Source organism: Eubalaena glacialis, chromosome 9, assembly GCF_028564815.1.
Source record: "Eubalaena glacialis isolate mEubGla1 chromosome 9, mEubGla1.1.hap2.+ XY, whole genome shotgun sequence".
NCBI lineage: Eukaryota > Metazoa > Chordata > Mammalia > Artiodactyla > Balaenidae > Eubalaena > Eubalaena glacialis.
Genome location: NC_083724.1, coordinates 36,411,880 through 36,424,063, shown reverse-complemented (window position 1 = coordinate 36,424,063; position 12,184 = coordinate 36,411,880). Strand labels below are relative to the sequence as shown.

Here is a 12,184-nt window from a genome sequence, read left to right as displayed (position 1 = left end):
CCAGGTGTCACCACTGATTAACAGGATGGAGCCACTGGGCTGTGCTGTCCCCAGAAGCCCTGGCCTGGGGACAGAAAAACACCTTGTTGTGTCAATAGTTGAGGTATTTCAGAAATTGTCCCCAAGGTGTCCTAGCAGTGCAGATAGCGGTCTGTGGGTAAGACATTTATTAATGTGTTACTTACAGGGAGAGATGGCAGGACAGAGCACTGGCCAGGGACCCAGGTGGCCCAAAGAGCCAGCTCTGGCCCCTCCAGCGACTTGCTGTGTGACCCCAGGCTGGAGATGTCACGTCTCTGTGCCTGTCTGTCTTTCCTAGCTGGGCCTTGACGGGGCAGAATGGATTCAGATAAAATCCTCAGAGAAGAGACCACCAGGTAGGGCTTTTGCCTTCTAGGTGCTCCCAAGCCTGGGAGCAAGTACCTGAACAGGCTCTGGCAGAGATGAAGCCGGCAGAGCTCAGGGACAGGTCTGGGCCCCTCCCACTTGTCCTGCATCTCTGGCCAGCTGCTATCCCTGGGGTATGTGTTTCCTTGGATGTGTTACTATTTATCAAGCACCTACGATGTGTGTTACCTTGTACGGTTAGTCCATTCAAGATGGCTGTTCTCTTGCTCTCTGTATATACCCTGCTCTACTAGTCCCTGCTTCACTCACATGACTATCCAATCCTCTTAATTATAGGGCTTAATTAGTCCCTGGTAACTGATGAGCCCACCTGACATCAATTCCCCCTATAAATGGTAGCCTCCTTCGCCCTCGGGCAGTAGAGATTGCTGCCATGTCCTGCCCGCTGTCTGCATGGTGGGGTGTTGCTCCAGGACCCTTTGTGTATGATCCCCTGTCCAATAAACCACTGATGTCTTCGTCACTGTCTCCAGGCTCTATCTTGGGTCTCGAGGCTGGACAACTGCAAGGCTTGCAGGCCTGCAGGGTGCAGCCCAACATACCTGCTGTTTTAAGTACTATATATAGTCATCCTCTCAACAAGCTGTGAGGGCGGTATCACTTTTATCCCCATTTTACAGATGAGAAAACTAAGGCATGCAGAAGTTTAACAACTTGTCCTTAGTGGGTGGCAGAGCTGTGATTTAAACCCAGGCAGTCTGGCTCCTGAGCCTGAACTCCTCAACTCTTTCCTTCATGGCCTTGGTGCTTGGTAAATACCTAACATGGCCCAGGGCCCATGCAAATGTTGCTTGCTTAATAATCACAACAACCCTTAAAGGTAAGTGCTAACAACCCCATCTTGTAGCTGAAGAAACTGAGGCTTAGGAAGAGGATGTGAACCGACCAAGATCACACAGCTTGTAAGTGGCAGAGCTGGGATTCAGACCCAGTCCACCTGATTGCAAACCCGGGGTCTGACCATGACCCCATGACCCCACATGTCTCCAGCATCTTGGCCCCGGCCCTATGCATGACCTGCCTCCAGCCGGTCAGCAAGTGTTCAGCAAACTGGGCGGCCCACAACCAATCAAACTCCCTCTCACAACTGTGGGCTTCCTATGGGGAACTGCACCAAGTATTAAAGAGGTCATTCTGGGATTCAGACTGCCCTCATCCAGGCTCCTATGTATGCACAATAGGCCAGGCTCAGAGCTCAGTCTGTGTGACCAAATACCCCTGCCTGGAACAGTGTGACCATGATGGAACAGACCTAGAGAAGATGGTCAATGCACTCAGGCCCTGGGAATGGGGATGGTCCTTGACTGCAGCCCCCTCCCCAGCACAGTGGGCACCTTTATAGGCATCCACACACATTCACACAGGACTCTCCCCTGGATGCCCCTTTACCCAACGCAACCCCCAAGTCACGCCTGCCGGTCCTGATGCTCTGGGGCAGTGGGTACTCAGAGGTAGGCCCTGCGGGCCAAGGGTACGAGCCTGGCACCAGCCCCAGAACCGGGTACGAGCCTGGCACCAGCCCCAGAACCAGTCTCAGTTTCATTAAGGCTTGATCTCACACACACACACACACACACACACACACAGGCACAAGGCGTACACGCGGAGCCCCAGTTACCCCTCACACAGACACACCGTCACTGCCACTCGCTCACAGCACAGCTGCAATCCCACACGCCCCAACTCTGCCCCCGGCCCCGGCGCCAGCCCGCACCCCCCACCTTCCTGCTCCGGGCCCGGCCCTCCCGAGGCCCCGCCCCCTTCCCGGCCTGCTTCCGCCCTCGGGATCCGGCCCAGTATCCGGCGGCTCCTAGGTGAATGAGGTCTGTGCGACTCATGAAGGTGTTTGTGACGCGCAGGATCCCCCCCGAGGGCAGCGCCGCGCTCGCCCGGGCCGCAGAGTAAGAGCCCGGCGCCCCCGCACCGCTCCGCGCGCCGAGTCCCCGCCCTCCGGGCGCGAGTTCTGCGGGTGGCGTTGCGGGAAGGGGCTGCAGAGCCCCAGGCGCCGCTCCGGGACCTCGGGCACCCAGTACGCGGGCTGACTCAGCGTCTCCGGGCGGGTCGGGGTAGGCCTCCCGAGGCCCAGTTAGTTATTTTTGGTGGGGCGGACGGGGCGGTCCGTGGCGTCAGAGAGATCCGGGATCCTGCGCTTGGGCCTTGGCCGAACTTTCCAACCTGTGCCTGGCCAGGACGGTCTTGGAGTTTGGGGAAGCTTAGAGAAAGTTCTCTGGGGCCCAGCTTTCTCCAGGCCTGTTTCAGTGACGCTGGGACCCGCAGCTCCCCTGGCCCTTGCAGTGTGGGTGGGGGAAAGGGCTGGAGCCCTCCCCAGTCATGGCCCTGGGGAGAGGGGAGACGGCCCATGACACAAGGTACAGGCTGTTAATCTTTTATCCTCTGTGGTCACTTGGCCAGGTCAGGGACCTTGGCAGTCACTGGATTACCTGGTCCCTTTGGACAGTTGGCAGGGGGCCTCTGGTAGCATTTCTTAAATTGAACCCTGCGGGTCAGCCTTGCCAGGTGCTTCATATACGTAAACTCTTAATCCTTCAGTACTGTGAAGTCGGTACTGTAATTCCCACTTTACAGAGAAAACTGGGAGAGGTTAAGTACCTTCCCTAATGACCATGTGTGGCACAGCTGGGATGTGAACTTTGCTCTGTCTGCTGCAGTCTGAGCCCTGCATTATGCAGGTTTGCACCGCCCATATCAGGCAGGGAGAAGGTGGAACCCAGCCTCAGAGACCAGTGTCAGGGGAAAATGAGATTTGTTCATTTCATTCAATGCAATAAAACCTTTGCTGAGGACTTGCCATGTACCAAGCATTGAGAGGGGAAGAGGGGAGGGCAAAAACAACAAGGGCACCAATGGCAGCAGCTCACACTGCTATAGCACTGTGCCACCGTCAAAGGAGGGTGAAAGGAAGCCTGTGCCTGGGGCTTAGGCATGGAGGTGCCGCGGCGGGGAATTCTGGGAAGTGCCAGCAGCTCTGTGTCTTGCGCATGTAGATGCTCTGTACGTGTTGGCTGCACAGAATTAAATGTCAAGGGCTGGGAGGTTGGGCAGCACCACGGGGAAACATGCCCCGTGCCCACCAGCCACCATGGAAGTGCCCCCTGAAACTCCTCCATGTTGAACTGCTTTGATCTTGTCCAAGTACAAAGTCAAGAACAAGAGTTTTTCATTTCATGGACTCATAGGAGAGGATGTGCAACTGGACAGGGAAATCAAGCCCCATGTGATGCCGGGACCCCCCACTGGCCTTCCCAACAATAGGCAGCCCAGGCCCGGGAGCTCACTACCTGTGAGGCCTGTAGGGGTAAGAAAGCGCTTCCTTGTGTTGAGCTGAGAGCCGTCCCCGTGACTTTCTCCTTTCACTTTAGGCCCCTTTCAGTCCTTGTCAGAGAGCTGTGCTCTGTGACAGTCCTTCACCCTCAGGACAGTTCTGAGGCCAGCCACGCCTGACCTTGACTCATCTCAGCTAGCCCCAGGCAGCTGGAGGCCAGAGCAAGCAGAAGACAATGTTTCCCACTCTGAGAGGGGTCTGCAGGGGGCTGGAGGGGCTTTGGGGGCCTGGGGGCACCTGCGGGGCTCCCGCACTTCTGAGCGGTCTTTCCTTTGCCTTCAGCTGTGAGGTGGAGCAGTGGGATTCCGATGAGCCCATCCCCCACAAGGACCTGGAACGGGGCGTGGCCGGGGCCCATGGCCTGCTCTGCCTCCTCTCTGACCGCATAGACAAGAAGCTCCTGGACGCTGCAGGTGTGTGCACTGGGCAGGCCCGGGGAGGGTTCCAAGGGTGTCTTGGCCCTGGTGGACATATCAGCCTGCTGCTGCTGGTTCCCGAGCAGGTCTTCAGTGACCTCTCTGAGCTCTGAGGGCATTCACTGTGGACCTAGGCCAGAGGGAGCAGTTGTGTGCAGTTCCATCTGGCACACACTTTGCCCCTCTCTCCTGGTGGTGAGTCCCCAGAGGGAGGCCTTAGGAGGGCAAAGACCGTGGTGTGGAGGAGAGCCAGGGCCCGGGGCCCTCGTCCAGCTCTGCTCAGCCTTGCTTTGTGACCTCGAGCAGGGCCCTGCCTTTTCTGGACCCGTCTGTAGTATGCAGGAGGGCCTTGAATCCCATGAGGAAAGATACAAACAATGCTTTTTCTGCCCAACAGGAGCCAATCTCAAAGTCATCAGTACAATGTCCGTGGGTGTCGACCACTTGGCTTTGGATGAAATCAAGAAGCGGTAAATGCAGCTTGGGCTCTGGAAGCAGGGCCTGGAGTGAGGGGTGACTACCAGAGAGGGAAAAAGAGGAGCTGAGTATTTATTTTTTTCTTCATATTCTTTGACCATTCAGTGAAAATGTGAGGTAGCTGATGATAAAATCTGCTCATGTGTGCACACATCAGTTAAGGTAAGGCCGAGCAGTCAGAAGCAGTGGGTAACAATGTCCAGGTGACACCCTTTCACATTCATTCCTTTTTTTTGACCCCCCACAACAACCCCTTCAAGTAGAAAAGGCAAGTATTATTATTTCCCTCTTTAGATGAGGAAGTGGAGAAAAGTTAAGTAGTTACTGGCTCCAGACTTTGGACCCCGATCTTCCATCTTATATCCTTCTCAAAATGGGAGATAATCAAGATGGGAATGAGGGCTGGCCATTCCTGAGTGCTCACTTACAGCTCTGAGCTTCCCGACAGGCAGCGCAAAGAGGGAACAAAGCTGCATCACGGGAATGTGCCAGCAGTAGAAATTGGTGAAGGTGCTTGAGGCCAGTGTTACCGCCAGATCTTTGATTCGTAGTGGGATCCGTGTGGGCTACACCCCAGATGTCCTGACGGACGCCACAGCCGAACTCGCCGTCTCCCTGCTGCTCACCACCTGTCGCCGGTTGCCTGAGGCCATCGAGGAGGTGAAGAAGTGAGTGAACACTTGGCAGGGAAGTCGACTCTGCTCAGCAGCTAGTACTTGAGCACCCAGTGTCACCCTGGACCAGAGGTGATCCTGTCCCCGGCTGTGCCCCAACTAATGAGGGGGGACAGACTCAGGCACGATACTAAAATGCACAGCAGAGCTGAAATGAACAGGGCGTGAAGGGCAGTTGTGGGGAAGGAGTGTGGATCAGGGAAGGCTGCATGGAAGTGGTAGCCGGTGGGCATCCTCTTGAGCCCTTAGAGGGCCCTGTCCACCATCATGTGGGAATCCAAAAGGCTCTGGAAACGGAAGGTGGTTTCATTTCGCTGCAGATACACCAATGTGCTTGATAAGGGTGCCACCCCAGATGCTGTTGAGGATGTTATGTAGAATACAGCATATGCACCTTACCACCTTCCTAAAATCTGAAAATTTAAAAATTCTGGCCTGAGGGTTTCAGATCGGAGATGTGGGTCTGTACATCCAGAGTTGGGAAAGGTACTCCAGGTGCGGGGACTGGCTTGAGCAAAGGCCAGGAGGCGTGCAGATGCAGGCTCTCAGAGAATGTGTACTGGGAGAGGGGGTTTGAGGCGGGGATGTGGCAGGGACAGAGGCTGCATGGGGCTGACTAGACACAGTGCCAAATGTCCCTCTCACCCTTCTGTCGAGGGATTTGGTCCCTTCATTGGAGGTGACTCAAGACAGGCTCTATTCCCCTGTTCACCCAAGGCAACAGGGGTGGGCCTGTGGCTTCCCTGGAGCACTGAGAATACTGGTTTTGGAATCCTACATCCTGGGTTTGCAATCTGCTGCTGTGCCCTGGCTGTGTGACCTCACACAGATTGCCCTTTCTTGTCTCAGTTTTCCCGTCTGCAAAATGGGAGGAGAACCTGTAAGGCCCCTTCCAGCCTTCGGATTCTGTGTCCCCAGTGGCTTTAAAGGAAGAGTCAGTCACGCTGCTTATCGGCAGCACCCAGTGGCTGTAGGGGTAACGCATGTTCCTCTCAATCCTTGACTGGAGGGCTGGGCCTGTCCCTTGGACCACGGGGTCTGCGCAGTGGCCCTCATCTTTGCCCGAGACCAGGGCCTCTAACCCGTCCCTCTCTCTCCCTGCAGCGGCGGCTGGACCTCGTGGAAGCCCCTGTGGATGTGTGGCTACGGCCTCACACAGAGCACCGTTGGCATCATCGGGCTGGGGCGCATAGGTGAGGCTCCCGTCTACCCAGATTGGCACCCTGGCTCTCATGTCTTGGTTTGAGTCTCTGGCACCCCGTGTCCGGATGCTGACAATCCTTTGGAAAGAGTCGCCGTACCTGGGCGCAGTAGGGATATCTCTAGTGAGAAGACACAGCATCGTAAAACACAGGCCAAAAAATAAAATAAGGAGTTCCTTAAGAACTCACTAGGTGATAGAAGCAAGTTGTAAGAGTCAGGGTTCTTTATGATTATAGCTGCATACAGGACAGATGAAGGCGATGATGGCTGCAGGGTCGGGACTTTTAGGAGGGGTTTACTGTGGGAGAGCCCATGCTGCCCCAGGCCTGGGTTCTGGAAGGCATCTGACTCCTAAAGCCTTAATTCAGGAACCAGAGGGTCCAGCGGACAGAGCTTACCTGTGATTCTGAGGCGGGGAAGAGCTTTTCTTCCAGTGGCCCCCAGCGCTGGAGAAGCCTGGCATAGGCCGGTGGCTCTCTGGCACCCTGCCTGGTGCAGAGGTGAGGGTGAGGACGGGTGGGGTGCATAAATTGTCCGGCCAGCCAGCAGCCCTGCCTCCCACACTAGAGGGCTGCTTGGAGGGAGCCAGCAGCTTTGGGACATGCTCTGCCTCTGAAAATCCAGCTGCCCAAGCCTGTCCCGGCAGCAGTGTGTGTGCAAAGGGTCAGGGTCGGGGTGAGTCGGCAGTTGGGCAGTGCCACCAGAAGGTCGGGTGGGGTCTGTGGGTGCAGCACCAGAAGCAGAGGGTCCAGAAGGAGGAAGGGGACCGTGTGCTCAGACCTCTGCTGGGCTGCTGGGTCCAGTGCTCAGGGAGGGCTAGCAGATGGCCCTCAAGATGGCCAGCACCACGTGAGGACAGCACAAGTCAGTCATAGCCACCCAAGAGCTGTGGTGCTGCCGTCAGATCCCTGAAGGACTATCACAGGGACCCCTGAGGGCAGTGTGGGCTGGCAGGGGGCTGGGTACAGTGTGGCAGGAGTGGTTAATGTTGGGAAGGACCTCCCCACCCCCACCCTTCCCCCAGGGGCTCCCGCTCCCTGGAGCTGCCGGGCGCTGCCCTGCCCTCTTCAGGGACTGGGAACAAGCGCTGACTCTGACTCCTTGCCTCCAGGCCAGGCCATTGCTCGGTGTCTGAAACCATTCGGTGTCCAGAGACTGCTTTACACAGGGCGCCAGCCCAGGGCTCAGGAAGCAGAGGAATTCCAGGCAGAGTTTGGCAAGTAAAACCTCGATTTCCACAGGAACCCCACCTGTGCTCGGCTGGATGGTTCTCCGTGTTTGCTGTAACGGCAGCACTTCGGGGCAGAATGCAGGAGCTCCACGGTGTCTGTGGGGTGCCTTAGGTGTTGTCTGACCTCCCTGCCCCTGCACGCAGAGGCCCATTCAGGGAGCAAAGGGACTCACCCAGGCCACACAGTGAGTACCCTCAGTGCCAGAGGGACTCCAGGTCTCCTGTCTTGCAGGGTCTTTTATCACCATTGTCCACGTACAAACAGAGCAGCAGGGATGGTGACACATATAAGCAATTGCTGGGAACTTTCACGCAAAGTTTCCTTAATAAACTGGTGAGCACTTACCCGCCAGCCTTGTGTCCGGGTGGATCCAGCTCCCTGGCAGGCGCACAGCGTGGTGAGCGGAGGGCAGGCTGGATTCAGCCACTCCACCCCCTTGGCACATTGGGCCTTGAAGGTGGTGAAAGCCAGAGTGGCCCAGATCCCATTGTGTGACCTTGTATAAGCTCCTGCCCCTCTCTGGCCTGTTTCCCCACCTTTAGAGCAGGGGACTGGCTGAATGATATAACACACCAGGATCCCATGAGTGTCTGTTGACTTTGTGCAGTTATTAGAGTTCTCCAGGTAGAGACAAGGCCTTCAGGAAGCAGCTTGGGAGTTTCCATTATGGGCGGAGGGAGGAACGGTCAAGGTTCCCACCCTCTTGCTGTCCCTAACCTGGGACACAGCACCTGATGGAGCCCTGCCCTCCCCCAGTGTCCACCCACCAGCTGGCCGCCGAGTCTGATTTCATCGTCGTGGCCTGCTCCTTAACACCTGCAACCAGGGGGCTCTGCAACAAGGACTTCTTCCAGAAGATGAAGAAAACGGCCGTGTTTGTCAACATCAGCAGGTATCCTGCGTCACCAGGCAAGCCTAGAGAGGGGCTGTCCCTGCTGCTGTGACCTGAGGTTTTTCTTCCCTGTGGGCTGTCAGTGAGACTCAGGCTGAGCTTACTGCCCTCCATAAACCAATCAACCAAACAACTCAGAAATACAGTAAAGGCCCAGGCACGTCCCAGGTGCTCAGAGCAGGGCCTGGCCTGTCTGGTTCCCAGCAGTACCCTTGGCCTTGCTCAGGAAGTGAAGGCACCGTGGCAGCAAGTTACCAGGTAACCCTGTACCTCTAACCACAAAGGGGTGGCCTTAATGTTCTTACAGCCCTTTGGAGGCCGACCTTCATGGTGCTGAGCCTGGGTCTGTGTGAGTCAATGACAGCTTGAACCCTCACGCTCCTGGGCAGACAGACCCAAAACCCAGGTTGTCTTGGGTCCTCAAAATGTCCCCAGGGTGCCTTTAGGCCACTGAGCATGTTATGGGGGCAGACCTTCCCTCTCTGCCACTCCAACCCCTTTTTAGCTAGTGCCCTTTGAACCCACTTAAATCAATTTGGAGGCAAAGATGGGCAATGGGAGGGGACTCCAAGGGCTCATCCACCACAGAGGTGCCTGTAGTTACTGACGTTTAGCTGCAAAGGGGGTGCCTTTGGGATGGAGTGAACATGCAGGAACACAGGGCTCGCGCTGATACCAACAGTGTCGTTGCTTCCGTCACATACCCAGTACTTCAGGGCACTGGGTTATTTATTGCTGCACGAGTATCATTGGAGTGCACAATGTGAAGTCTCTAGCAAACCAGTTCTCTACTCCAGTGGTTCATTGATGGGAAGGATGTCTGCTCACTTGGATGGATGTAGTTGGGTGTATCCTCAGGTCTCTGCCTGCAGTTGGGCAGGTGCCTGACACTTGCTGCAGTGCTTGTCAGCCAGTGGTCAGGAGCCCAACACACATGCAGGCTCTGGGTCCCGTTCATGCAGTGGTGCGTGTAAGTAAGCTTTGATCCTCCTAGCATTCCTGGGAGTTAGGTAGTATTCTCCCTATCATACAGAGGAGGACCCTGAGGCACAGAGAATTTGGGACACTTGCCCAAGGTCACACAGCTCGAAACTGGCAGGCTGGGGTTCTCTGTATTACTGTACAAACTATAAATAAGTATACTATAAGGCTTACGGCTTTGAAAGTTAGTGCCAAGTGCCAGGTTGATGGGAAAATTCATTCTCTGGGTGGTTCTGCCCTAAAGGCAACCTGGGTAGAGGGAGCTTTGGGGCACCCACATCACACTGTCATTCTCAGGGGAGAAGTGGTGGACCAGGACGACCTGTACCAGGCCCTGGCCAGTGGTCAGATTGCTGCTGCTGGACTGGACGTGACGACCCCAGAACCACTGCCTACAAACCACCCTCTCCTGACCCTAAAGAACTGCGGTAAGAACTGCGCTTTGCCAGCAACACTTCACCCAGCCCGGGTTCCTTCCCGCCACGGCTTGTGAAGCCAGCTTGCAGTTCTCCCAACACTCGGGTTAAGCACTGTGCCCCCAGAGACACAAGCCACAGCCGCCAGAGGTGGGAGTCGCAGCTCCAAACGCCCTTTCTCAGGCTAAGTTTTAACAGTCATACCCTTTTCCCTGTCCCCTAGCCCCCGGGGAGGTAGATGCGTCTGGCATCTCAACCCCTGTGACACCTTAGTGCAGTGGTTCTCAAACTTTTATGTTCATCGGTCACTGGAGGGACTGATCAAACACACGGTGCCGGGCCCCCCCGTGCTTCTGCCTCAGGGATGAGGCCTGAGAATGTGCTTCTAACGTCTCCCACGCTGCTGCTGCCCCTTGGCCGGGGAGCACTGTGAGAACCACTTACTTAGCATTCCTCTTTAGCCTCCTCAGTTACCGTTAACAATTCTTTATATTACGGTCTCTCTGTTCAGCTAGCTGGTGTGGTTTCTGCCTCCAGACTAATATATAACCGAGTGGAAGGGCCTCAGGTTGTCTGGGCCAGTCCCTGTCCTTTACTTACATTCTGGAAGGGAAAACCAAAGAGAAGGGCCGTAGCTGCCTTCCCCACAGTGAATGCTCCCATTATTGCAGCCCTTGGAAGCTCTACCATCCCCGCCCCCGTGCCCGTCTGAGAGGAACATTGGCTGTGATGGCCAGGCTGTTGCCCAGAGCTGGGAAAACTCCCATCCCCCCCAAGCCCTGGGCCTTTCGAGCTAAAGGCGCGCTTTAGGGACAAGTGACCTCACTTGCTCTGCAGTGGGGCCAGAGGGAGCTGCGCTGTCCAGCCTTTCATCTAGTTATTTCGGGAGATCAGAAGCCCAGGGCGTCACCTAGTTTCACCATCTGATATCTGAAGGGCTGCACCTAGACAGGCTCCAAGACTCCTTCTAGCCCTGACATTCTTGTGTTCAGGATACGTAATTCTTGTCACCCTTGCGTCTGGGTTTCGGTAGCCCTGGGGGAATGGAGTGCTTAGTGAGAGGAGGGAAGGCAAATCTTTTTATTGGCACATCCTAGTCATGAAAAAAGGGTCCGAGTTAAGGCTCTTAAACCACCCTCCTCATCTCCCTTTCTTCCTCTCCTTTCCAGTCATCCTGCCCCACATTGGCAGTGCCACCCATAGAACCCGAAACACCATGTCCTTGTTGGCAGCTAACAACTTGCTGGCTGGCCTGAGAGGGGAGCCGATGCCCAGTGAACTCAAGCTGTAGCCACACGGGAGACACTGAGGCTAGGAGGCGAACGGCCCCGGGATTCTGTCAGACGCGCCCAGGCTTGATTGGACCCACAGGATGGGAGCCAAAGGAAAAAGTCTGATGTGTACTGATTCTGTGGAGGGAAGACTGGTGCTAATGGATGTGCTCCCACTTTTGTGGTTGGAAGCATCTGAGTCCAAAGTGTGTAATTCTATTAAATAATTCTCTGAGAGACCGTCTGGGCATGTAACTGGGAGAAGCTGACGACAAGAGCATCTGCTTACATTTTCTAAATCAGGGTCTCTAGTGACCGCAGGTTCTGCTTCCCACCCCCATCCCCACGCATTTTAATTATTAGAGCCTGTCCAAACCACCTTACCCCTCATCCTCTGCTAAAATGCCTTCAAGTGTCCCTCACTGAGGACAGGACCACCACAGCCCAGTGGTGACCGCAGCAATTGGACCTGCTCCCTAGACCATCGGACAAATTAAACACACATGGCAAAAAGAACTAGGTAAGGTCACAATACTCATTTTTTGGTCAAGACTAATCAAGGTAGGTGGGTTTCTTAATTTTTATTTTAAAATTAGTTTCAGCACCTTCATATTTTGTCCCTCGTGTCCATCTCCTCACTCCCCAGGTGAATGCCCTTTTCTAATCACCTCAGTCCTCCTAAGGCCAGGCCACCAGCACTGCCAAAGCCCTGCTCCTGCTGAGGGACCTGGGCTCCAGTTCTTCCCCGCAGCCGAGCCAGACTGGAGAGTGGAGTCTTCACCCTGGGAGGCACGTAAGGGAGCAGCAGAAAGCGCAAGATTCGGCAGGCCCACTAGGGGTAAAACTGCGGTGAGAACAACACATCACCCTC

At 55.5% G+C, this 12,184-nt stretch overlaps 1 protein-coding gene across 2 annotated transcripts; it reads left to right on the top strand.

Moving 5' to 3' along the window:
• Nucleotides 1-2,189: 2,189 nt before the first annotated feature.
• On the top strand, nucleotides 2,190-11,550 carry GRHPR (glyoxylate and hydroxypyruvate reductase). 2 transcript variants are annotated; one of them, XM_061200235.1, is made up of 9 exons: nucleotides 2,190-2,231; nucleotides 4,034-4,164; nucleotides 4,565-4,637; nucleotides 5,196-5,312; nucleotides 6,423-6,511; nucleotides 7,633-7,737; nucleotides 8,510-8,645; nucleotides 9,924-10,054; nucleotides 11,212-11,550. In XM_061200235.1, exons 1-9 carry the CDS (start codon nucleotides 2,227-2,229, stop codon nucleotides 11,331-11,333), a joined length of 909 nt encoding a protein of 302 aa, XP_061056218.1. In that variant the 5' UTR covers nucleotides 2,190-2,226; the 3' UTR covers nucleotides 11,334-11,550. The 2 variants fall into 2 exon arrangements, with proteins under 2 accessions (XP_061056218.1, XP_061056217.1); XM_061200234.1 differs by having other exon boundaries at nucleotides 2,196-2,309.
• Nucleotides 11,551-12,184: the final 634 nt, after the last annotated feature.

Bases quoted from the DNA above. Each gene is read 5' to 3' on its own strand.
- GRHPR (XM_061200234.1), top strand. From the start codon at position 2,227: ATGAGGTCTGTGCGACTCATGAAGGTGTTTGTGACGCGCAGGATCCCC. The intron at 5,313-6,422 runs GTGAGTGAACAC...CTCTCCCTGCAG, and splicing joins GCCATCGAGGAGGTGAAGAA to CGGCGGCTGGACCTCGTGGA. The intron at 6,512-7,632 runs GTGAGGCTCCCG...CCTTGCCTCCAG, and splicing joins CATCGGGCTGGGGCGCATAG to GCCAGGCCATTGCTCGGTGT.